Genomic DNA, 27,288 nt, shown 5'->3' with positions numbered 1-27,288 from the left:
GGAGTGCTGTACACTGAGCCATCCCCCAGCCTTTTTTGTTTTTTGAGACAGGGTCTCACATGTAAATCACTGGAATTACAGGTGTGTGCCACCATGCCTGGCTTGTTTTACTTTTTTAAAGAAGGTTAGTCTGGTGCCATTGTGGAGATTGGAGAAGAGGAGAGAATTCGAAGGCAGGAAAATCAGTCATTGGCAATCAGGAGGAGAAATAATGAAGATCTGTATTATTTCAGTGAAGAAATGCAGAAGCAGACTTTTTCAAATGTTCTTTCATATAATCTTGCAAAAACTTTTCTTGTTTTGTTGATGAATAGCCCCCAGGCAGAAGAGAGATGTCTTTTCCTATTTCTTCTAGAATTTTTCTTCCTTCTCACCTCAGGACCTTTTGTTTCTGAAAGTATGTTCCATGGACCATCCTTATTAGATTCACCTGGATTATTTGTTAAAATATGCAGATATTCTAATCCTAGCACCAGCAATTCTGTTTCAGTATGTCAGGGGTGGCCCAAGGAATTCTTATGGGCAACCAGGTATTTTAGACTTTTATTTTTATTTTTGCAGTGCTGTAGATGTTACTGATCCTTAGCATGTTTGCTGATAAAAGCTTAAAAGGTGACCTCTCTCCAAGGTCATCCCATTTAAAAAAGATTATTCTTGGGGAAAACAATTACCTAAATCCTCTGGATATAAAAGACTAAAGGTGAAGTAACTGGTAGTGTAGTTGATATTTCTTTGCCTTGAAACACCAGCCCTAGGCTTAGTACCAATGATGATGCCATCTTATGGCTATACTTACCTTAATGAACCAGGCTGCAGCAAACCAAAGCATCCTTCTAATAGTCACCAACTGCCTGCCAAACCCTCACCATGTCCTTGTGAGCCTGTGAGTACAGAATCCTTACTATAGCTTCTTGCCTCCCTTACTAGAGAGTTACTGCTACCTGAACAGACATCAACCAAATGACCAAAGTGACCCCACAGGCCAGAAAAATAATTACAATATAATCAATAGTCACTGTTGATCCAGGCAAGAAAATAATATTGCAACATACAAAGCTACCTTTGTTATACTCATTGTAGTAGTATTTCTGCTGTGTATTTAGTAGTTAAGATAAAATATGGATAAGAGTTATTGCAAGCATCTCAACCTACTTTGATACATTGCTGTGTATTTTTATCATTTGACATTACAACTCCATTTTAGGAAATTGATTTGAATACTATAAAGAAGAACTGCATTTCTCATACATTGGATTCAGAGACTAGGTTCAAGTTTTTTTAAATAAAAATCAATTTTGATCAGTAACCATATACTTTACAATCTTTACTCATTGTTAAACATTTTAAAAATCTTTCAGTTTTGGGATCCAGCACCAAATGAAAAACTACAAGAACGTTTTTTTTTTTTTTTTTTTTATTTTTTTTTTATTTATTTATTTTTTTGGCAGACACAACATCTTTGTTTGTATGTGGTGCTGAGGATCGAACCCGGGCCGCACACATGCCAGGCGAGCGCGCTACCGCTTGAGCCACATCCCCAGCCCTACAAGAACGTTTTTTTCAAGAGATACAGATGGGAGAACTTTGGCTATCTAGAGGTAAGAATGTAAACATTCCTTTGTGAGTTATTTATGATAATTTATGTTCAGGAAATATTATTGATTAGGATTTGTATGTCAAATAGCTAGCTAGATGTGTTAATCAGCTTGTTACAGTTAAATGCCCAGCATTTTCACTTCATTACATGTGGGAGGCCAACCTTACCGGTGACTGAGTTACACTCCCCAGCTGGGTGCTGAGGCGCTCAGTCACAGAAATGGGTGTGTCTTGCTACGGCCCCATGGGTAAAGCTATGCTTACCTGTTCCTTTGTAATATAACCCCTTGCCCTGTTTAGGATAGAATCTTCCATGGAAGTGCCTTGTGTGTGTCCCCTCCTCTTACTGTGCCCTTGGGTGTGGCCGACCCAGGTGTCAGTCAACCTGCTGACAGTGGACATCATGTAGACTCAGCCCCCTGAAACCTGACCCCTTGCCTCATTTGAATAGCTTCTCCTCAATAAAAGGGGTCAGCGTGTGTGTGTGTGTGTGTGTGTGTGTGTGTGTGTGTGTGTGTGTGCTCTCTCTCTCTCTCTCTCTCTCTCTCTCTTTCTGCGGACCCTTAAGGTCAGAGGAGCCGTCACAGCAACCCCAAAGATAAAGGTATTTGTGTCTCTTGTGTGGTAATTTCGTGCAGCCCAGTTTGCCCAGTTTAACTAGAGTGACCCCTGAGCCTTTTAGTCGCGAGAACAGAAACCCGGCAATTACACTAACACCCACCCCCCCCAACCACACTACAATAATTAGTGTTCAAGTTTATGTTGTAGTCTGAGAAGTAGACAGGCAGGGAAACAAAGCCATGTATGTCTCATTTTTTTTTTTGTACAATTCTCAATATATGAATTTTCAAAATGACTTTTTTTTTCTTTGCACCAGGGGTTGAACCAAGGGGTGCTGTGCCACTGAGCCATCCCCCAGCCTTTTTTTATGTTATGAGACAGGGTCTCACTAAGTTGCATAGGACCTCACTAAGTTGCCAAGGCTGGTTTTGAACTTGGAATCCTTCTGCCTCAGCCTCCCATCACTGGGATTATAGGCATGCACTACCTCACCTGGCACCCTTTAAAATTTGAGACAGGGTCTTGCTAAATTGTTCAGGATGGCTTTAAAATTATAGTCTTGCTACCTCAGCTTCCCAAGTAACTGGGATTACAGGTATGACTTAAATAATATAAAAAGGAGTGACTTTTACACAAGGTAATAAAGCTTAAGACTTTCATTTACATAGCCCTTTCCCAATACCCACTAACAATTTTTTTATTTATAACTTTATGTACCTTTTCTTAAATTGTGTGTGTGGGCTCATAAAATCTCAATTCCTCTCTAGATATGGATACTTCCTCAATTTAGGGGCAATTAAAATATATAAAACCTTTCAGCTTTAACTGTTATTATAGTAGGATAGATGTGGGGAAAGAAAATTAGAATTATAACTTGAGAGAAAAAAATTCATAATTCATGGTCCACATAATGATGTTTAAGTCAACCATGAACTGCTGGTATAATGGTATATACTACATAGCTAGGTATGTAGTAGGCTATATTTTCTAACTTGGTGTTAACTACATTGTATTTTTCACTAATTGTATTATTTTTGTATTTTACACAGTGATGCAGTAGTCTAATGGTGATGCATTTTTCAGAATGTATCCCTTTAGGATTGGAGGTGTGGCTCAGTGGTACATGCTTGCCTAGCATGCATGAGGCCTTGGATTTGATCCCCAGCAGCTCAGGGGGAAAAAAAAAGTATCCTCCATATTAAGCAACACACAACTACTTATTTGATCATATTTTATTCCTCTTTATGTTCAAGTGCTACCATGTAATAATTTAGTTACATTTAGAGGTGGATAAGTTATTGATATTATTAGAACAAAAATTGCAATCATTGGTTTTACAATTTTGTCCCTCTCTGTGATCCCTAAAGTGATTGACTCTTTAAGATTATATTATATACTTCTGTATAATGTAGTTTGCAATTTTGGCTGCTAGTTTAAGTATCTTCAAACCCCAAACTGATTAATTCAGTCTCTGGAGGTGGGACTCTGGCATCACCATTTTTTAAATCTCCCTAGGTTAATACAGTATAAACACAAAGTTAGAACAAGTGTTCTTTTTTTTTTTTTAATATTTACTTTTTAGTTGTAGTTGGACACAATACCTTTTTTAAAATTTATCCATTCTATGTGGTGCTGAGGATCAAACCCAGGGCCCCACGTGTTAGGTGAGTGCTCTACTGCTGAGCCACAACCCAGCCCTATAGAACAAGTGTTCTAGTGGTAAATTTTCGCCCATTTTTTTGCAGTTTTCTCAACTTTTCCCATTCTCTCAGCCACTAACTCCAATTTTCATTACTTTGCTGTCAGATAGAACATGCAGGTTGAGTACCCCTTATCCAGAATTCTTGGGACCAGATTCTAACTGTGGAATATATACATATACATAACAAAATGTCTTAGGGATAGGACTTAAGTTAAAAAATGGAATTCATTTATCCCATATACACCTTATGCATAGCCTAAAAGTAATTTTATACAAAATTTTTAGTTCACCAGCATTTGAAATGTGACCTGCTACATGGAGTTAGGTGTGGAATTTTCCACTTGTGGTCTTATGTTGGCGGTCAAAAGTAACTTGATTTTGGCTAGGTGAAGTGGAGCATGCCTGTAATCCCAGCTACCTGGGAGGCTGAGGCAGGAGGACTTTAAGTCTGAGACCAGCTGTGGCAACTCTTCAAAATAAAAGCAAAAAAAGGGCTGGTGATGTAATTCAGTGGTGAAGCACCTCTGGGTTCAGTCCCCAGTACTATTAAAAAAAAAGTTTTCAATTTTGGAGCATTATGAATTTTCAGATTAAGGATGCTTTACAGTTCTACAACTATTTTAATTGTGGTTGTCTATGGAGCCAGAAATTTTGATTGGTACTTCTGGGGAGTTGGTGTAATTTAATTTATTGGCTGGTTGACTTAATTGACCAAATTATTTTTGTATTCTATTAGCACCTCAATCTTGAGAGCCCGTACTGTATTTTTTTTCTTGTGGTACTGGGGATTGAACCCAGGGGTGCTTTACCACTGAGTGACATCCTCCACCCATTTTTTAGAATTTTTTGAGACAGAGCCTTGCCAAGTTGCTGAGGCTGGCCTCTGACTTGATATTCTCCTCCCTCTGCCTCCCAGGATGCTGGGATTACAGCCCTACACTACCACACCCAGCTTTTTTGGTTAAAAACTCAATACAATCGAAGAATTTGATTTAATGCATCACCTCCATAAAGCTATATTGTTATAAATAATAAAAGCCTTAATGGAAATTTCTAATGTTGGAAATGTAAAATTAACTATCTGGAAAGGCACAAAACTTGTCTTGTAACCTACATATTGCTTGTATCTACGTCAGGTCATGTCCTTGTGGTCTTTCAGTTTAAGCTTCTTGGGAATGTATTTTTATATGAATATGTGCTTTGTGTAGTTTTTATATGATCATTTATTTCAACCAGTAAATGGAAAATTTGTTTCAGTTAGTGGGAATCTATTATTATAACTGTAGGGAAATGTATTTTTAAGTTTCCAAGTTGTATGAAGTGTGTCAAATTTCATTCCTTAGGATTATATAAAACCTGAAGACAGGCAGCATACTGCCTTCAAAGGTCAAATTTAGCTTCTATTCCTAACTGTGGCATAAAAATAATTTTGAAACCTTAAGTCAGTTCACTGATCTTTGCATTTCCTAAAAGTAGAACAGAGAGTGAAACCAAGTTGTTCCATGTTCTGACTTGCACAGAAATACTACGGTTACTTTCCAATCTTTGCATATAAGCCAATCTTCCTTAATGCATTTAAAAACAATTACTTATACATTAGAGTTTATAAATCTCTTATTCTTTTCCCTCTAGATATTACTTCATGTTATGCTGAATCTTGCTTGAAGTCTTTGATAATAGGATCTGTTTTTAAAAAGTTTAATTTAAATCTCCATCAAATCCTAAAACAATTAAATCAGAATCTCTGGAGGTTAAGACTTCAGGTTTAGCAGGAACATTATATTTCATATTTTAATATTTCACCCGTCACACAGATAACTCATTAATAAAAGATCACAACACTACAATACTCATCATCCATCCCTTACATATACAATATAAGAATGCACTTCCAACAGAAAGAGGACACTTGTTATAGTTTGCCTCACAAAATTATTCCTATTGCAGCTTTAAATTGTGACACTCAATATTTCTCCTCACACTTGAACTCTATTCTTCATGGAACTTGTCTAAATATTATTGTTTTTAAATCCAAATTGCTTTTGTTAGTAGTTTGTAGAATGTGTATTTTGAAGAACATTAATAGTTTGCTGAAAACTTAATGTGTTTCAGGGGACTGTAGAATGGGAGTTGAACATCTTAGCAATTTCCTTTTATTGTGTGGGCAACCACGGGAACTTCTGAAGGTTTTCAGACATACACTCCCTCCTCAGGTATTTGAGATGCTGTTGCAAAAAATCCCCCTTATTTGCCAGGTGAGCACATTTTTAACTATCTTTGTGAAATATACACAGTAAATAACCATGTGATTACATAGAAATAGCAAAGTACGTGAGTGAATTGCCTGAAGTTTAAGAGTAAAATATCTGAAGTTTTGGTTGTTTCCTTTGCTTTAAGATGAAGCCAGCCTGTTTTTCATGTTTTGACTATAATGAATTACATATTTTTTTAGTATTTATTTTTTAGTTATAGGTGGGTACAATATCTTTATTTTATTTTTATGTGGTGCTGAGGATCCAACCCAGTGCCTCATGCATGCTAGGCGAGCACTCTACTACTGAGCCCCAGCCCTGAAATACATTATTTTGTTATTATACTTGTTCCAGCATTTCTGCTTTAAAGCAGAACAAACAGTATTACTTTACTTCCCACAAACATGACAAAACATATAAATCACTTTGGTAAATTTAAACATTTAGGCCAATTAGTGTTCCCTTAAATACAAGTTCATATTGGTAACAAAATCCATTTATAAGCCAATTGATTAAGATATTAGTTCTCTTACATTTACCAAACTCTTTGGTATATTTCTGTATCAACTAGAATTTCCTGAAAATACCTGGCTGTTTCAGGATAAATCTCAAGATACTACTTTAACTCTGGTTCACTTTTTTAACTACTGATCCCATGTCAAGACCTGCAATAAAGTATATATTGTTGGTTAGATTCAGAACCATTCATGTTGGACTCTCAGCTTTTGAACAAGATACACAACAGTTCAGATTCCACTAAACTCAAGCTAGTCTTGGAATGTTTCCTGAAGATATATGAAAATGTAGCTAGGATAAGAATGTATGATGCCTATCCTGGCAAAGGAAGGGAGGCAAGGATCATGAATTGAAATGATTAGCAAGTAACTGTTTTATGTATTTACCAGCAACTTGAGGCAGAAATGAATGAACAGGAATGCTTGGAGGATGGATGATCCTGATTGAAAAACATTTCAACGTATCCACAGTCCAGTCAGAAAACTATGGTTCTATATAGCATAAACAACTGCTTAGTGATATTTCCATTTATTTCACTTTTAGAATAAAAATTTTTCTATCTCATACATGATTGGACAGATATTTTGCTTTAAAATTAACAGTCACAATGGAAGAAACAATGGTTTATTTTTCTAATTAAGGGACCAAGCTGCAGAATCTTAAGGCCTCAACAAATGTATCTTATTATTTTCTCTGAACAATAAGATCTTCTATTTTATTATTCTTGGTGAACAGCGATGTTGTTTCTTCATTGGTTTCCATTGCCAAAGAGTCATGACAGGTGGTTTAACATGGTGCCTACTGCTTTCAGGGGATTCCATCACATGAATCCTCATTTCCAGTGCAACAGCTGTTGGCAATCTTTCATCGAAAGTCCATCCATCAGGATTTCTCTTTATCGTGGTTGACCAAGGAGTCCTGCTTTGGCTGCCAGGGCTTCATTCTGCTGAATATGATATTCTTGAAATCTCATGGATATTCTTTGTGTCATTTTTAAATATTTCTGTAAGCAATGTTCTGAACAGGTGATCTAGAAAAGGGAAGATCCAAGAAGCAATGCGAAAATATCAGTTTTTAAAAATGCACATATTCTAAAAGAACAACCAGTAGGAACTTTGCTTTTCTTTAAATATTGGTGAACTAAGTAGCACAAATGGGTAGTGACCATAGCTTTAAATTGTTGATATAAGAATTAACATATACTAAATGCCTACCAGTTTGTAGGCATTAAGAACTATGATAGGTCCTTTTCTTTATGAAGCTTCTGAACTAGATTTTTTTTGTCAGTATATTTTATTATTAACTGAAAGCCCAAATTACTATCCTCTTAGTGAATATATACTTAGTAGCAGGTTTGTTCCTTTTTTAATAAGAAACCCCATTCTCAATATTTTTAATTCTCAACCTTTTTACTTTTTAACAAGAATATTACATTATCATCTCTCCTAAAATGTCAGTTATTTAAGAAGTACTTATTGATGGCTGGTTATGTGTTAAGTTCTTGTCATGAATGTTACCAATATAAATGTTTTGATGAGGATATTAAAAGTTAAGACTTCTAATAGGATTGGGGTTCAGAACCCACCTATGCAATATGAACCACCATATTTAAGCTTTGCTTTTTCCAATGCCAACCTGAGTTGTCAAGGACATAGAAAGGCTGTATTGTTTCTTTAGCCAGGCCATCTCTACTGAAAGGTAATTATTAAGAATCTTTGTGGTAGAACAGTAACTCAGCAACCCCAAGTATCTTCTCTAAAAAGGTCTGTCTTGGTACAATGTGACTTTCACATTAAATTGGCATCATGAAACATTCTATGCTCATAGATCCTTGGCAGCTTCAGTTCCTCCAAGCAGTGGCTCATAAAAGGCACATAAAAGGCAGCCCAAATTCCTGTTGTAAGTAGGAACAAGTGAAATGCTTAGGGGCATCCTATTGTTATGACAAACTTAGAGAAATTTAGTGAGCAACACTTTTCATACCTCTTCAGGTTTTACTTCTCTTGTTGTAAAGTCTTTTACACAGTCCAAAAAGCAGGTTTCTGTAAGTTTATTGTAGGTTCCAAGGAATTCCCTAAACTAAAATAGAAAGTTCTTTAATACTCAGTTTTTGCAACAAAGATGCTTTGAAACTTTACACTTGAAACCATAGATTCTCTTGCTAACTTAAATAGTTGTAATATGATCTATAAAATATCATTTACTTGTACATTTTTGCCGTCTGAATATTGACCAGAATAAAAATATATATGTAGTCAGGTGTGGTGGTACATTCCTGTAATCCCAGCTACCCAGGAAGATGAGTCAGGAGGATCACAAGTTCAAGGCCAGCCTGGGTAACTTAGTGAAACCCTGTCTCAAAACAGAAAGGGGTAGGGATATAGCCTGGTGATTGACTAGCATGTGTGAAGCCCTGGGTTCAATCACCAGTAACACACACACACACACACACACACACTCAGAACCAGGTGCAGTAGCCAGGTGTACATGCCTATTGTCCCAGTTACTTGGGAGGCTGAGCCAGATCACTTGAGCCCAGAAGCTGGGGACCAACATGGGTAACTTAATGAGACCCTGTCTCAAAAACAAACAAACAAACAAAAACATGCTTCATATAATATCTGTTCTTAGAGATGAAATACAACACTTATTTTGTGAAATCTCTGACTAACCTGGTTACATCCAGTAGTGCTTTACGTTTTGTTCCCCCCAAATCCTGTTCCCTTAATTATAATACCTTACCTGTTTTATCTGATCAGATTCTGGTATTTGTGCAGCCATATTCTTTTGGTATGTTTATTAGTCACCTGATTTAAAAAAAAAAAAGGTCAATCTACATTTTTTTTTTAAGTTAGGTCAAGAGTTAGCTAATCATATTTTATAAATTTCCAACTTTGTACATAAATTATATGCCATCCCCAATCTCACAGATCATTAATGACAACAGAACCTCACAATTTACAGTGAAAATTTTCTAATGTTAGCTCTGAAACTCAGAGTTCTTGTCTTACCTAAATCTACAGCTTTAAGACAGTTTTCTCTGAACTCTAGTGTCTTCTTAAAATTTCTTAATGATTCCACTAGTTGACAATTTAACTCTGACCTGAGCTGCTAATGATTCTTTTACTATATGTAAATGTGAAGTTTCAATTAATTCTTAACAAACACCACTCACTTTTAAATCAACAATGCTCAAGAAAGATATTCAGAATTCCAGAAGATGCTAAAGGAAAATTTCTGAAGTTATACATTCTGGAGTTCATAAAGGGCAATCACAAAGACTTACTAGAAACTTCTGATATAACTTGGGGGCAACAGAAAGGAAAAAAAAAAAAAACTTTCTAAATTACTGAGGTTTACACATATCCTAAATGTAGGACTTCAGTTAATCTAGATTCAAGAATGTGTATATTGTTTATTTACTGTATTCTAGCTAGTTCTAAAAAGTTTGAGCATATCATATGAAAGGTTTATATAAAATAAAGCTGTTTAAAAGAGAAATTAAACATCATGTAAAAGGAAGAATAAGCAACTATTGATCACATACACTGTAATGTTATGCGTTATATTCAGCTTTGAGTTCCCAAATAAACAAAGCAGAAAAGATAAACTGTATGTATATATGTTTCTTATTGGATCGTCAATTATTTAGTTGCCTTGAAAAGCACAAAAACTAGGAAATTCAAGTTTAAGCGCAAAGCATATGACACTACTATCAAAAAATTAACATTCTCATTTTTAGTAAAACATATAATCAATGTTAATTTCACTTTAACCACTCCCAACCATGTATATAATTCCCCCCCTTCTGTATTTACTTTTCCCTCCTCTTTTTTCCTTAACCTGAATATTTGTGATAATTACTGATATTTTAAAAGTCATAAGCAAGGGAAAGCATTAGTTCTTTTCTATTTGGTATGCTAGTCTCATTTTAGATGTTATAGCTCATAGTTTTCTTTGGAGTAATGATTAATAAAAGGTGTAACTGTGTATATCAAAGAACTTTGAGTTTAGTAACAAGACAGACAACCCTTCCAAATCCCTTTTTATCTGCTGTTGAACAAACACTTAGTAGAAATTTTAAGTGAGCCCAAAGTTTAGGCAACTAGTGTTCCATAAACGCCTTGCAAGTTAACAAGAATGCTCTTTATTTGAGTTTTATTTCACAGTGTTATAAACAATATGTATATATATTTTACTGTAGAAACTACTTGGATAAACACCAAGAATTAATTGAAGGTAACCATTTTTCAGATATTGCTGTATCACCATATGTTCCAGGTAAGGTACTATCCATTATATTCCCCCTTAGCTGTATGTAAATGATCAAACACAGATTCCAACCCCTCCAAATAGGCTTGCACAGAAATCCAAGCCTATTTAATCATCTTCCAGTATCATCATCAAACTTACAGTTTAGAATCTTGGCAGTTATGATTCTAATTAATTAACTGGTATATGTTCATTCAGTAAACACTTAGTGAATGTACTGAGGACAGTGGTAGTTATGAAACTAGCTTCTGACACTATGCTTCTGAGACAAGATGCATTTTTATAGCTGCTATAAAACACCATTACCCAGTTAAAGAAACAGGATTCCATACGTGTATCATGCAGTGATATTTTTTAGGACATGTGCTTCCAGGAAGATGGCGCAGCTGTGCCTTTCCTCATTCCTTTAACATGTACAACTAAAAATCCTACATTATATGTAAAGCAAATATAAGAAGACTTTTGAGAGGTGGATGGAAAGTAGCAGACTGGTTAGGACCTTGGACTCAGAAACACAGGGGTAAATTCTCTGTATTTTTTAGTTCTTTATATAGACTTAAAAGCTGAAGAAGCTGGCCATCTGCAAATGGGGGCAGTAAAAAAAAAAAAAAAAAACCCACCACACACCAAAAGCTTGGTCTCTAACCAAAATTGCAAGACAGAAGACTAAATTTAGGCAGTAACCGCTATATACCTAGCAAAGTCCACAGAAAAAACTGTCACTTTTATCCCTTCACACATCAGCTTAGGCCAACTGGGAAGCCTAGATTTCCATCTACAAGGAATGTAATGAGGTGCTCCAACACCTACACTGTAGTGCTGCTAGAAAAGGCTGGTTAGGGAAAGGGTCATTCATCCTGCCAGGCAGTAAAAAGACCCCCATCCCACAACTAACACCAAGTGTCAGTGGAAACCAGACAGGGAGACTAGCTTCCATTCCAATTTCTTTCCTCTGGGATAGTATCAAAGAAGGTCTACTTGAGATTCAGGACTTGCATTACTGCCCCATGAAGATTAGGCCATATGCCCTACTGTGGTATCAGTAGAGGCCACTGGGGAACAGTAATGAGGTACTCCAGTCTTTCCCAGCTAGGAATGCCTGAAAGCATTCCAAATTCAGCAAAAGACATAAACCTAAAATTCACGAAGTTGAATGAATCCCAAACAGCATAAACCCAATGAAATCCACATTAAGTCAAATACCTAAAATTTAAAAACCAAAAAAATCTGAAAGCAGCGAATGAAATACAACATCTTTCTATAGGTAAAAACTAATCAGGATAATAGCACATTTCTCATCAGAAACTATGGAGGCCAGAGGAAGAGGAACAAAATTTTTCAAGTGCTAAAAGAAAAGAATGGTCAAACCAGACAAATGTATTTAATGAAAGTATCCTTCAGGGATGAAGAAGAAACCAAGACATTCTCAAATGAAGGAAAACTAATAAGAATTTTTTGTCCACAAATCTGCCTTAAATAATGTTTAAAGATTCTAAACAGAAAACAATAAAAGTAATGTTGGGACATAAAGAAGAAAAATACAGTAATAAAAAAAAGTTCAGTATAATACATTTTCCTTCTCTTCTTGAGTTTCCTATCTTATTTTCATCAATTATAGCAAAAATCACAAGACCATTTACGGTGGTTCTAAATATATGTATGCAACAGCTGGGTGCAGTGTCATGCCAGTAAATCCTAGCGACTTGGGAGGCAGAAGGATCACTAGTTCAAGGCCAGCCTTAGCAATTTATTGAGACCCTCAGCAACTTAGTCAGACCCTGTCTCAAAATAGAAAATAAACAGAGCTGGGGCTGTAGCGCAGTGGTAAAGTACTCCTGGGTTAAATACTCAGTACAGATATTAATTCAGAAAACTGTAGGTAAATCAAAATGGACCACAGGACTGCAGGAAAAGAAACAAAAACAAAAACAAAAAGTTAACAGGTTTAAACCCCTAGTAGATGGAAAAAAAAAAAAAACTCAATCTAAATGTACCAGTTAAAAGACAGACTGGGCGTGGATTAAAAAATATCATCCAGGTATAAATGGTCTACAAGAAAGTCTTCATATTTAATGATACACACAGGTTAAAGACAAAAGGATGGGAAAAGTTATACAATCACAAGAAAGCAGGACTTTGGATTAGACAAAGGGGAATGAAGGAAAGAGAGAGGGGATGGGAATAGGAAAGACAGTAGAATGAACTGGACATCACTTTCCTATGTTCGTATATGACCAGAGTAACTCCACATCATGTACGACCACAAGAATGGGAAGTAATTACTCCATGTTTGTATGACATGTCAAAATATACTCTACTCTCATGTATATCTAAAAATAACAAAAAATTAAAAAAAGAAACAAAGCTATTCTAGTTGTAATTTAAGTGAATTTCAATTAAAATAAATGAATTTAATTAAATGTTTAAAATATATTTGTTAACAAGGAATAAATACTTATGATGTTACAAAAAAACAAAGAAAGCAGGAATAGATAATATCAGAGAAAGTAGATTTTAGAACAAAGAAAATTATTAAAGACAGAAAGAGACACATAGGGGTTGGAGTTGAAGCTCAGTGGTAGAGTGCTTGCCCAGCTAGTATGAGGCACTAGGTTCAATCCTCAGCACCACATAAAAATAAATAGATAAATAAATAAATGGTATTGTGTCCATCTACAACTAAAAATAATAATAAAATAAAAAAGGGACATATAGACCAATTTATCAAGAGATATAGCAATCCTTAATATGTATGCATCAAACACAGCTATAGTTGGGTGGGGTGGTGCACACCTGTCATCCCAGCTACTAAGGAGGTTGAGGTAGGTGAATTGCAAATTAGAGGTCAGCCTCAGCAACTTGAGAGACATTTCTGTCTCAAAGGAGAAAGAAAGAAGAGAGGACTGGGATATATCTTAGTGGTAGGTGCTTGCCTAGCATGTGTAAGACCCTAAGTTTAAACCCTAGCACTGAAAACAAAACAACAACAACAAAAAACTGCATTTCTGTATGTTAGCAACGAATATAAATGCACACTGAAATTATAACACCAATGATAATTACTAAAAAAAACCCCAAAAAACGATATGGATAAAAGTATGTTTATGTATAAAATGCTAATAATTAAGACATAATAAACAGACATGTCATGTGTTCACAGATTAGAAGTCTTTTTTTTTTTAAAGAGAGAGAGAATTTTTTAATATTTATTTTTTAGTTTTTTCGGCGGACACAACATCTTTGTTTGTATGTGGTACTGAGAATCAAGCCCGGGACGCACGCATGCCAGGCGAGCGCACTACTGCTTGAAAGAGTAAGGATGTCATTTTTCCCAAGACTGATATGTAGACTTAGGGTAATTTTAACCTTGAATTAAGTCTGTCACCTTATATAAAAATCAATTCAAAATGGATTAGGGACTTAAAGTAAAATATAAAATTATTAAAATTTTTAGAAAACTACAAGAACTCCTCAGATATTAGTGCTAGATAACATCAAAAGCATAATCTGTAAGAGGAAAATTTTGATAAATCTGATTTCAGCAATACTAAAAACTTGCTTTGTAAAAGATACTATTAAGAGGACAAAAAGATAACCACAAGGCAGGCATGGTGGTGCACACCTGTAATCTCAGCTTAGGTATTTTACCAAGACCCTGTCTCCAAAAAAAAAAAAAAAAAAAAAAAAAAATATATATATATATATATATATATGTATGTATGTGTGTGTGTATGTGTGTGTGTGTGTAGGGAGGGAGAGAGAGGGCTGACACTGTAGATGTAGCTCAGTGATACAGAATCCCTGGGTTCAATCCCCAGAATTTAAGCATAATAATTACATATCATTCACTCTACAATTCTGTTCCTAGGCATTTAGTTTAGAGAAATGCAAGCTTATATTCATACAAAAATATGTCCCTGGTTATTTATAGAAACTTTATAACAGTTGAAAATGGAAACAACTCAGATGTTCTTTACTGAGTATTTGGCTAAACAAACTTCTATCTATACTACGGAATATTATTCAGCAACAAAAAAGAGGCATGAATACATATACCAGCTTGGAGAATGATGCTGAGTGAAAAGTCAATCCGAAAAGGTTACATGTATAATTCCATTTATGTAACATTTTGAAATGACAGAATTAAATAAATGAAGTCCATATTAGTGGGTGCCAATGGTTAAGGGGAGGAGGGTGAGACTGGAGTGTTGCTTCAAAAAAGGTACATTAGAAAGCTTCATGATGGAATGTTCTGAATCTTGACTGTATCAATATCCATATCCTGGATGTGATATTGTACTCCAGTTTTATACAATGTTACCATTATGGAAAACTGGGTAAAGAGCATAAGATCTCTATATTATTTCTTATAGCTGCATATGAATTTACAATGATCTCAGAATCAAGAGTTTAATTTTAGAAAGAGAGATTGCATAGTATTATAATCCCTGCCCCCCCAAAATGCAGCAAGGTAAATGTTGTTAGCAAGAGATCCAAATTGGGCTAGAGTGGTGGTGCATGCCTGTAATCCCAGTTACATGGAAAGCAGAGGCAGAAGGATCACAAATTTGAGGCTAGCTTGAGTAACTTAGCAAGATCCTGTCTCAAAAAAATCAAAAAGGGGGCTGAGGTTGAGGTTGTAGCTCAATGGTAAAACGCCCCTGGATTCGCCTTCAGTTCAGTGTACCTGTCTCTGAAATTTACAGAACATTTAAAAACTTTATATATTCTCTAACTTCTGTACTGAAGTGGGTGGGTAGAATTCCAAGTTAGACTTCTTTTGGATTCCCACTCAAAAAACAGTCTGGAAAAGATCCAAGAAATGGCAAGAAGACTTTATGAAATTAGTATGACATGAAACTTTTTTGTGGGAACTTAAAAAATACAAGGACAATAAAATATGTATTAAGGAACTTGCTTTACCAGCAGGAATCTGGCTCGAAGTACAAAAGGCCATCCACCTGACCTGAGCTTTCTCACTGTATCTAGGACATGAAGCAAACTGGATTTTCCACACCAAAAAAAAGAAAAGAGATCTGATTTCCTTAGAATTAAAATCTTAGAAAATTTACACGATGACTAACATAATAATCTAGTTCTCTTATTCCTATCCTTGTATTCCCTCAGGTTAAAATTCATGTTTATTGATTTTTTCATCCAGAAGTTAGAGATAGAGAACATATGAAGTTTTTAAATGTTCTGTAAATTTCAGAGACAGATACACTGTGCTGTGTCAGTCCTCCCAACCCCCTTACTATGCAATTCATGATGACAAATGATGGATATCATTGGGAAGTCTTTGGCAAGATATAGATGAGGAACACCCCAAATGACACTGGTATGAATTTCTTTTTTGAAATTGTTTTTTTTTTTTTTTTTAGTCATAGATGGACACAATACCTTTATTTTATTTATTTACTTATTTTTATGTGGTACTGAGGATTGAACTCAGTGCCTCACACATGCTAGGCAAGTGATCTACCACTGAGCCACAACCCCAGCCCTTGTGGTTTTAGTTGTCTTTTAATGTACATTCCTTAAACAGTCTCCTCCTTTAAAAAAAAAAGTTTATTATACTATAAAAGTAATATAATCTACTGATTATACTCAAAGATCACTGCTAACATTATGAGTTTTTCCTAGAATCATTTGATTATGTATTTTATTTTTTTAAACATTTCCTGGGCCTACACTTAAACTCAATATCAGCTAATAGTCAGCAATCCCCCCCCCCCCAGTGTTTGGAATGGAACCCAAAGCTTTGTGCATGCTAGGTAAGTGTAACCACTGAGTACACCCCCAACCAGCAATTTTCTTTCCCCCTTTTTTTTAGATGTTGATGGATGTTATTTTATTCATTTATTTATATGCGGTGCTAAGAATCGAACCAATACCTCACACATGCTAGGCAAGCGATGTACCACTGAGCTACAACCCCAGCCCCAGCAATTTTCTTAACTCTGCCTAAATCTCCATAGCTTATTTATTCTCTGTAGTGTTATTATTATCAAGATTATGATGAAACTAACCACAGAAAACTATTCCTAGTAAACAGTGGAGATGCTCAAATGAATGATTTTCAGATTCACTCTATAGTGTAAGGTCTTCTAAATCTATTGTGTAGTTTTTTAATCCTGAGGTACACTGACTGACAAAGACCAATAGCCACACAAAACTGCTGATGGTGAGAACAGGTTGCAGCAATGTGGCTGTCTTTTTATTTGATTCTTTGTTTCTTTTCTTACAGAAAAGGCTTTTAATTCTAGAGGCAAATATCCAATCAGGAGTTAGTGTCAGGCTAAATCCCTGAAAGCTGGTGTAGGAGAGAAGGGATAGAACTCTAGCTTACCTCTTATGAATGATGATAGCAATGTTTAGTTTTGTGCCAAACGATACATATTATAGTACCAGCAAACTTAATAGTAAAGGGAGATCTTATCAGTCATCGAGCTCAAACCTTTTCTGATGCATGAGTTTCCTTTTTGTTCTGGAAAAGTGGTTGTCCAGCCTTTGCTTGAACGTCTGTCTCCAGTGAGGCCTGATTTCTTACCTGAAAAATTAGGGTGTTATAGTATGACTGCTGAGGCCCTTTGGAGCTCTAACAGTCTTCCTGATGAAATCTAAAGTTCTGTGGCGATGTTATTTTTAAAAAAGCTTCTTCTTTTTTATTACCAAGTTAAATGATACATCAGGTATTTTTCCTTCTTGCTGTAATGGGGATCAAACCCAGGGCATTATGCATGCCAGCATGCACTCTACCACTGAGCTACATCCCCAATACCCCTCTTCCCCTCTATTCCGAGACTACAATTCTTTAGCATACTTAATGTCATCCTACATATTATTACTTCTTATATGATTCTTCTAATACCCCTGGGAGGGAAAGTTTAGAAATGTCTACATTTATAAGAGACCACTTTACAAACAGTAACTACAACAGTAGGGGCCTAACTAAGGTGTTGTTCATACTTTAAGCAGTGTTTTCCCTCTTACACCTTAAGACCTATGTTTCCAATAAACTGTTATTTAGAATACCATTTATCTAAAATATATTCTCCAAATAGACAAACATGCTGTAAGCTCTTCAGACCCTTTCTTCAGCAACTGTTATTTTTGCTTACATTTTTTCACATTTATTAACCATGTCTATTATCTCTTCTTAATGCACCTAGTAACTTCCCTAAATTATTTTCCTTTCCTTCTCAGAAAGGAAATCCACTTAGCAAAGAACAAAAGAGATTTCAAAGGCCCCAGAAAAATTTTATTTCAGGTGAATATCATCACATAATAATTTCCAGAAATGTATAATACTGAATAAAATAAATTAACCAGGACATGATGGGGAGATACCTTCCATTTCTTTTTAAAAATCATATGCAGATTTGTACCAACTTTGAAGCCAAATCCTAATTCTGCTCAAACTTAGTTTACAATAAATGATTCTTCTGATGTCCTTGGCCCTATCAATATAATTGCTCCTGGTCTTTGAGGATTGGTACTGGTAATTGGCATCTTACGGTTCAGGCAAAGATCATATAAAACCACTGAGTGACAAGTAGTTGAGGAACAGGATATATCTATGATCTTAAAGCAGCTCCATAGGTTACATATCACAGAAAGAAAAGTACTCCTTCATGTTGGAAAGATCATAGTCACTAGTCATATTAACCAAGTGATTAAACCTAGCACCACATACACTGAGTTGTGGCATTAGGTATTTTATGATGGGACCCACTAAGGCACAGAGCATTACTTATGTGGCATTCTTGTAAAAAAAAAAATGCTCTTTGATCATTAGGGAATAATCAGGAAAATCCACAATACGAAATAACTGAAGAAAACTGGGCTGGTCTTTTAAAAAAAATGCAATAAAGAAAAGGTTGATGTAGATTAAGAGACTGAAGAGTGTTGAGAACTATACATAGTGTGTGAACCTTGATTGGAACCTGATCAAAGAAACATTAAACACTTCCTGGATAATTGAGAAATTTGAATGTTATCAAGTATGATAATTTATTGATGTTGTGTAATACAATGTCCTTAAGGAGACACATGCTGAATAAATTGTGGTTAAAGTTCATGTTTGCAACTTACTTGCAAATGGTTCAGCAGAAAAATTTTATATATGCTTGGAGAAAGAGTGGGAAAGAAAAAGCAAATACATGTTAAAAAAAGGAAAAAGGGGGGAAAACGCCCTTCTGACCCATGGTTTTTTGGTTTTTTTTTTTTTGTATCAGAGCTATCAGTGTCTTTGAGGTCAAATGTCTAAACTGTTTTTACTAACTTGTTTAATATAACCTAATAGGAATCACATGACCCTTTAAATTATTTGTAGCAGATTTAGGAAGTTATTTTAGTCAGATTTAGGTTGTCTAACAATAACTCTAATAACCCTAACAATGATAACTCATTGTTAGCCAGAGCAGTTTTGAGAGATAATCATACTGCTTTCAGACTGGAAAGACTGGCTTCAAGATATAAAGAACTGAGCCTTGGGCACTGGAAGATGACATTAAAGGGATTTTTAAGATCCAAATTATTCAAGTCATATTAATAAATGCCTTTGCTTAATAAATGCCTTAGAGATAAGAGGGGCAAGATAAGGTTCCCCCCCCCCTTTCACATTCACACCCAAGTTTCACCCAGAAATTATGGAAGTTAAGTGATCATAAGGTCTCTTGCAGCTCTGACATTGTTATTCTTTTAATACACTTATGCAAACTGTGAACAAATAGGTTCAACAAAAGAGACCAATGTCAATGGGGAAAATGTAACTGACATAATAATAGTTGTTAATTACTGAAACTCATCAGGATGCAAAAATAAGTGAAATGTTCTCCAAAGCTGACCCGTAGGTCCATTTTAATTCTAGACGTCTATGAAAGTAGGCAGCTTTTCCATCGGATTACATATTTTACTTTGATTAATCTATTTTAAAGCCTATACACAGCAAGGCGAAAAGGGAAGGCTCTAAGCAGTGCGTCTTCGAAAATGAGCAGACAGCCCTGGTAGTCTAGAAAGGACTGGAGTCTAGAAAGGATTTTGCAGTTAAAGGAGGGACTCCAGCATGCCAGCGCAAGGTCGCGGCACAGAAAACCTTACAGCCTAATTCTCTGTCCCCGCAAAAGACCTAGACTCCCCAAACCTGAGCTTGAGGTGGCTCGGGGCCTCAGCTTCCTACCCTGGCAGGCTGACGAGGCCGCCGCGTCGTAGGTCCGCACCCGGCCAGACGCGCTGCCCGGGTCTGCAGCCCCCGCGGCCCACACACATCTGGCCGCTTTCTCCCGGGACCCAGCCACCGTTCTGAAGCTGACCTCCGCCCCCCACCCGAGAGCCCAGGATTCTGAGGGCAGAGAAAAGAGACCATACTTAACCACAGGCTCTCGCATCCGACTGGTAAGAGGCTGGGGGACTGCAATGCAGGTGGAGTCTGGGGGCTGAGGGTCGGGGTCAGGGTGCCGCCGCTGCTGGATGGCACAGAACACGTGGGAGCGGTGATGTCAAACAGTACTTAAACTCTGACGCAGATTCTTTACAACGTGGGGAAATCTAAGGAAAAAATACAGTACCATAAATGAATTCTGAAATCCACTAAAAATTAACTTCGTGGCTGTATGCTTACCAACGCTCTCTATTCCTGACTCTCTCTCCCTACGACCCGAATCTATTGAAGCTCTTTGGAAGACTAATTTACTTAACCCCACGGTCCTAACGGTCTTCAGGAGCTACAGTGAAAATAATCCCTAATAAACACGAGTAGTGTTACCAGTCAGGTCAGGAGCGCTTCAGTCGAAGATGAGTCCCTCGGATTTTATCCAATATCTTAATCTTGTAGGGAGATGTGTTGTCTTTAAAATAAAAATAAATTCACATCTCTTTTAAGGTTTTAACAGTGTAAGTTTGTTTCCACCCGGACAGGGATGGAAGGGCACGGGAGAGTACTTGCGTTTTGGTTGGATGTTTTGGACGCTTTTCTTGGCGCGCATGCGTGTTGTGTCTCAAGGGCGGGCTTAAAGGGAAGTGGGTGTCGACGCGCAGGCAGTAGAAGCTGTTGTCAGATCAGACCACTGACTGCGAGGTTGCTGGGTTTACTGGAGACGCAGAGTGAATTTAGGCGTCCGGTGATTGCATCTGGAGGCGTGTGTAAGACTGTCGGTGAAGAAAGCTTTTAATCTTATGTGGGTGAATTTTTTTTTTTTTAAACAGCATTTCGATTTTGCCTGCTTGATTCCCTCTTGAACAAATTTTAACCCCATTTCCACATTTGTTTGGTGTTGCACTGCCAGCCCTCAGGTTGGGGAGGGCATTAACTTTGTTGTTGCTCTGTGGCCATTCTGTTGTCATCCCCTTTTAGATTCATTGGCTTGGTGCATTAATAGACTCAGTGAGTTTTATGGCTAAATATGACCTAGTCGTCTTTGGTCCTGGATTAAGTACCAAAAGTTAAATTCCAGCTTTGTGAGTATTCTCCTTAGACATTTTAATTTTTAAGTTAATGACTGCATATTCATAATCACTTTTGGAATTCACGTTCTTCTTCTTCTTCTTCTTTTTTTTAATATGCCCCTTTTCCCTTCTTGTATTCTCTTAGTCCTTAAAGAGGTGGAAGTTTTATTCAGAAGTCTTATGAACACAGAAGAAAGTTCTTCCATTCAGAATTGTGGGACTAGGTTTCTTGCTAACAATATGAAAAGCTCGGGAAAGAAAAAAAGGGTTAAAATGCCCGCGAGGAGACTTCGTGAGGTCCTTTCTCCGAATCAGGAAGACAATTTGGCTTTGTGGAAAGATGAGTTGCCCCGTGTTTCTGCAGTGTTGTCTGCAAATAAACCTCCTCCTGTTCGAAAGGGAAATAACATGAATGGAACATTGCATGGTATGTTATTCCATATACTGTAGTTTTTCAGCCAGTTTTCTTTTTTGTAAAACTTAATCTTTATTTTGGTTATTGTGCATCAAAATATAGGGGATTCTTAATGTTTAAATTCAAAAGTGTAAGATATTTCCGGCTTATACCGATGTTTAAAAACTGACCCTGTTCCCTGGGAAAATGGCCAGTCATAGAGGGTCCACAAAATGAATGGTTTCAGTAAATGAAACTTTAACTTTTCCTATTGTGCTTTTTCTTCGTGTCATGTTTGCACATTATTCTTGTTCACATTTATGATAGACATGCTTAACTTGTACAATGAATTAAATTTCCCCCAGTAGTGCTCTTTACCAAGTGCTCTACAGTACTATCCACTTTGGCATAGTATAAACACAACTTAAGTCATTTGATGACTTCTTTGTTTCAATTCATTTATCCTGTCTGGAGCTCAGAGAAAATGAAAACATTATGCTTTTACCCACTTTACTATAAATTCTACTGGTTATTGTAAGGATAAAATCAATGAATATAAGCTGGGTGTGGTGGCACACACCTTTGATTCCAGCCTCTCAGGAGGCTGAGCAGGAGGATGGCAAGTTTGAATCAGCCTGGACAATTTAGCAAGACCCTGTCTTAAAATAATAAAGGGCTGAGGATGTAGCTTAGTGGTAGAGCGTCCCTAAGTTCAATTCCCAGTACTGCCAAAAAATAAAAAATAAAATAAATAAACAACAAAGTGCTTTAATTTTATTTTTGCAATGCTGAGCATAGACAGTTGCTCATCCCAGGCAAGCACTCTACCACTGAGCTATATCCCAAGCTCTTCAAAACACTTTTATAATGCTGGGGTTTTGGAGGTACAGCAATGACACCATAACAGGCTCCTGTTAAATCAGGCTTTTATATCATGTTCATATTTTGCTCCTGGTAAATCCCATAGTTTGCCCATATCCAATAGTGAACTGATTTTTTTTTTCTTTTTTCTTTTTGTACTGGGGATTGAACTCAGGGGCTTAATCACTGAGCCACATCCCCAACTCTTTTAAAAATTTTATGCAGAGTCACGGTCTCACTGAGTTGAGGGCCTCACTAAATTGCTGATCCTCGTGATTTTGATTTTGATTTTGGCTTTGAACTGGTGATTCTCCTGCCTCAGCATGTGGAGCTGCTGGGATTACGGGCATGTGCCATTGCTCCCAGCTTAAACTGATGTATTTTAAAACATTTTATACTTATGTCTCTTTATTGTTCATACTGACTCCTATTTTCCCTAATTATTTTTTCATCTGAAGTATCTGTCAAATATAGAGCTTATAGTTCTTGAATCATGCCTATAATTATAGGTAAGCTACTGTTTTTAAAAACACTCAAATTGATTCCTTTATTTTGTTAGGTTCTTCGGATATAACTTCTTCTAGAAATTATCACAAGCCTCCGTTAGAAAATTCTGCTATATCAGAAAGCGTAAGCAAGAGTCCTTAAATATGTTAATCATGTTAAAATTTTCATTATTGTCAAACAATATGTTCTTATGTTCAGTTAGCAACATGCCTTGTTTTTCTTTATCATGTGTGAAGAGAAATGTTTTATATACTACAATTGGAACTTGAATATGTTTGAGATATTAAATATGTCTACTGGATTGTTAGCCTCATTGTTTATTTTTTAGAAAGTTAACACCTGTTAACTTTCATCAGTGGCTAGCCTTGAACAATTTTTTTTGTATGATATTTTTCCTTTCCCCTTTCTGATTTAGCAGGAAAAAAAAAGGGTGAAGGACAACACTGAGTTAATCTAGTACTGTAAAAGGTCATTGTTTTTTAATACTGAATAGGGTCCTAGAGATGAAGTCTAGAATTGTACACATGAGCAGAAAGCTATTTGCTAGTAGGTGTCAGAGAAGCTTTCTGAGACTACATAAGAGCTCAGTAAAAAAAAAGAGATCTGTGATTAATTTGTGATGTTTTGCCATTCATTGATCATTCTTATCTATTCCATTTGATTAACAAAGAGTCAGATTTTCTCATTTGAACTGAAGCAACTGAGATGTTAAATATTTATTTATTTAGTTGTAGTTGGACACAATACCTTTATTTTATTTATTTATTTTTATGTGGTGCTGAGTATTGACCTAGGGCCTCACACGTGCTAGGCAACCGCTGTCCCACTGAGCCACAACCCCAGCCCCAATAATTTATTTTACTACAAGTGGCAAATCAAGAATTGAGTCTGGATCTCAGTGCCACATTTGCTTGTTTGCCCATTTGCTCATTTATTCACTTCTCTGACAGTATATTATTGACTCATTGAACAAATCCTTGGGTAGCTTCGAAGTACCTAAGCATTGTGTAGTGCTGGGAATGAAATATACAAAACACACAGTCCTGCTCTCCCAGAGCACAGTAATCACAGTTAGTAAATGGTATTGCTAAGGAATAAATCATAAAGTTTATTTAATTTTTCACTTTTTCCTCTTATATCCCAAAGGATTTTTCTAAAGATGTTGTAGTGCAGAGGTTACCTTTGGATAAAACAGAAGAGAGCAACAGACAAAACGGTAAAAGAATAGAATTGACATTTTTTAATTGTGGTAAAATATACATAAATTTTCCATTTTAATCATTTTAAAATATATAGTTTGTGACATTAAGTATCTTTACATTGTTGTGCAACCATCATCACTGTCTATCTCCAGGACTTTGTTTTTTTAATCTTTTCCAACTGAACTCTATGGCCATTTACTACTAATTCCTGCCTCTATGAATTTGACTATGCTAGGTACCTTATATAATTGGACTTATTCAGTATTTATCCTTTAGTGTTTGGCTTATTTCTCTTAATGTATTGTCTTCAATATTCATTCTTTTTTTAGCATGTGTCAATATTTTCTTTTTAAAGCTAAAATTGATTTCTGGATATTCATTCAACAAACTAACAGGTTTTTTATTACTGTTACTATTATTATTATTATTTTGAGTGTTGGGAATTAAATTCAGGGCCTCATGTATGCTAGGCAAGCACTCTACTACTGAGCTATACCATGTTATTTTATTTTTAATTATTCTCCCAAATTAAGTTATTAATACACTCAAAAATCCAGAAAAGTGTTTGCAATAGTAAAGATTATTTTAGTATTACCAATCTATTATACAGGTTTGGTATTGGATATACATTTATTATTTATTTTTTTGTGGTGCTGGGGATTGAACCCACAGGGGCTTTATGCATTCGAGGCAAGCACTCTATCAACTGAGCTATATCTGTAGCTCCCATTTATAAATTTTTTTATAAATTCTGAACTCAGGTTTTGTAGGGTCAGACAATAGATTAAAAATGTCCTTCAAAAGTTTTATTTATTGACAAATTTTAAAGCAATTTTTTTTTTATTCTAAGTAGTATTAAAATTTTATCAAATTTTCCTTGATCTTTTGTAGTGGAAATTGAACCCAGGGCGCTTTACCATTGAGCCACATCACCAATCTTTTTTTTTTTTTTTTTTTCAAATGTTTTTTAATTGTCAATGGACCTTTATTTATTTTATTTTTTAAGATTTATTTATATGTAGTGCTGAGAATTGAACCCAGTGCCTCATATGCTAGGCAAGTGCTCTACCACAGAGCCACAACTCTAGCCCCTAGTCCTTTTAATTTATATTTTAATTTTTTTAAAAAAATATTTTTTAGTTTTACCTGGATGCAGTATCTTTAATTTTTTTTTTCTTTTACTTTTATGTGGTGCTGAGCACTGAACCCAGTGCCTCACATGTGGGAGGCTAGTGCTCTACCGCTGAGCCACACCCCAGCGGCCTATATTTTAAATTTTGAAACAAGGTCTCCCCAAGTTGTTGGGGCTGCTCTTGAACTTGTGATCCTTCTGAACCTCCTGAGCCTTCTTTTTCTTTCTTTTTATTTTTAAGAAATCTTTTCCATGTGTAAGATTTAATTCTCAAGCATAATAAAAACAATTCTCTATAACACAGGCTCTTCTCTATATAAATCTGGTCAAAGGAGAAATTCATATAACGTAATATCAAATATTTACTTTGGTTTGCATAACAATTATAACACCTTCAATTTTCTCAGCATTTTATTTTTTTAATAAAATGTGGCAAAGTACATATAACATGACACATCTCATCTTTTTTTTTTTTTTTTTTTTTTTTTAAAGAGAGAGTGAGAGAGAGGTAGAGAGAGAGAGAGAATTTTTTTTTTTTTTTTAAATATTTATTTTTTAGTATTTGGCGGACACAACATCTTTGTTTGTATGTGGTGCTGAGGATCGAACCCGGGCCGCACGCATACCAGGCGAGCGCGCTACCGCTTGAGCCACATCCCCAGCCCGACACATCTCATCTTAACTATTTGTAGATGTCCTTGTTTCTCAGGTATTTTTGATACAAATTTTTCTAGTATCTAGGGTTATGACTATTCTTGCCTTTTTTAAAAAAAATATTTATTTTTTAGTTGTAGGTGGACACAATATTTTTATTTCATTTTTATGCGGTGCTGAGGACCAACCCCGTGCCTCATGCATGCCAGTCGAGCGCTCTACCACTGAGCCACAACCTCAGCCCCTATTCTTACCTTTTTAAATTGAGAAATCCTATTATTAAATCCTAAACATCCCCCCACCCCCAATAAGTACTTATGATTGAACCTAGGATCTCAAGCTTGCTAGATGAGCTCTTCATTGTTGAGTCTATCCCTGGCCCTTTCAGAAAAGTTTGTTTTTAGTTTGGGACAGGTCTTATTTAAGTTGTCCTGGCTGGCCTTGAACTTGCAATCCTCCTGCCTCAGACTTATGAGGAGCTGGAATTATAGGCACATACCATTACATCTAGTCCTAAACATTTTTTTTAAGTTGTTGATGGACCTTTACTTTATTTATTGATATTTGGTGCTGAGAATCGAATCTAGTGCCTCACAAATGCTAGGCAAGTACTCTACCACTGAGCTACAACCCTAGCCCCCTAAATATTCTTTTAGTTTAAAAAAGTGGGGTTTTTAAAGCTGATTATGGTGGCATACCTCTGTTATCCCAGCAACTTGGGAGCCTGAAGCAGGAGGATCACAAGCAGGAAGATCACAACCCCAGCTCCTTTGTTATTTTTTTCATCAGTATAGCTAGAATGAGACCAGCCTACGCAATTTAGTGAGATCTTGTCTCAAAATAAAAATAAAAAGACTGGGGGTGTGCCTTGGTGGTAGATGGCCTCTGTGTTCAATCTCCAGTACCCCCCCCCCCAAAAAAAAGGTCAGGTTTTGTGAGTGGCTTATTAAAATTTAACGAATTTTTGTTATCTTAATTTTGCAGCAAATGATATCTGTATTTCTCAGTATACCATGGGACAGAAGGATGCTCTAAGAACAGTTTTAAAGCAAAAGTAAGTTTCATTTACAGAAAATAGTTGTACCATGTTTGTGTTTAAAATCAACTTCCCTTATACTTTGGAAATACAAAAACCTCTTCACTACATAATGTATTGTGTGATGATATATAAAGCATTTCTCATAGTTTTGGGC

The 27,288-nt window shown here is 36.0% G+C and overlaps 2 protein-coding genes across 19 annotated transcripts in view; one reads left to right on the top strand and one right to left on the bottom strand.

The window, feature by feature from the left end:
* The window catches only part of Kiaa0586 (KIAA0586 ortholog), a 162,236-nt gene that overhangs the window by 2,940 nt on the left and 132,008 nt on the right, over positions 1 to 27,288 (top strand). For 10 of the 13 annotated variants that reach the window (XM_058584633.1, XM_058584627.1, XM_058584631.1 and 7 more), the window contains exons 2-8: positions 1,449 to 1,598; positions 5,972 to 6,114; positions 10,832 to 10,908; positions 21,491 to 21,772; positions 23,160 to 23,230; positions 24,254 to 24,323; positions 27,080 to 27,149. In XM_058584633.1, the coding sequence (XP_058440616.1) occupies positions 21,526 to 21,772; positions 23,160 to 23,230; positions 24,254 to 24,323; positions 27,080 to 27,149 (458 nt within the window). In that variant the 5' untranslated portion in view covers positions 1,449 to 1,598; positions 5,972 to 6,114; positions 10,832 to 10,908; positions 21,491 to 21,525. The other 3 variants (XM_046461935.2, XM_046461936.2, XM_058584624.1) reach the window with 3 other exon arrangements.
* On the bottom strand, positions 7,140 to 20,848 carry Timm9 (translocase of inner mitochondrial membrane 9). Of its 6 annotated transcripts, none has more exons than XM_058584634.1 (6): positions 20,666 to 20,848; positions 20,269 to 20,448; positions 17,249 to 17,449; positions 9,370 to 9,434; positions 8,611 to 8,706; positions 7,140 to 7,657 (listed from the first exon to the last, which is right to left on the bottom strand). In XM_058584634.1, the coding sequence occupies exons 4-6, from the start codon at positions 9,406 to 9,408 to the stop codon at positions 7,523 to 7,525; spliced, it is 270 nt and encodes an 89-aa protein (XP_058440617.1). In that variant the 5' UTR covers positions 9,409 to 9,434; positions 17,249 to 17,449; positions 20,269 to 20,448; positions 20,666 to 20,848; the 3' UTR covers positions 7,140 to 7,522. The 6 variants fall into 6 exon arrangements, with proteins under 6 accessions (XP_058440617.1, XP_046317904.1, XP_046317907.1 ...); XM_046461948.2 differs by having other exon boundaries at positions 17,357 to 17,449; positions 20,666 to 20,846; XM_046461951.2 differs by having other exon boundaries at positions 17,357 to 17,449; positions 20,274 to 20,448; positions 20,666 to 20,846.

This window comes from Marmota monax, unplaced genomic scaffold, assembly GCF_021218885.2.
Source record: "Marmota monax isolate L192 unplaced genomic scaffold, Marmota_monax_Labrador192_F-V1.1 WCK01_AAM20220418_F8-fsc00001, whole genome shotgun sequence".
NCBI lineage: Eukaryota > Metazoa > Chordata > Mammalia > Rodentia > Sciuridae > Marmota > Marmota monax.
The sequence above is the reverse complement of the archived record's forward strand: the minus strand, read 5'-3'. Positions and strand labels throughout refer to the sequence as shown.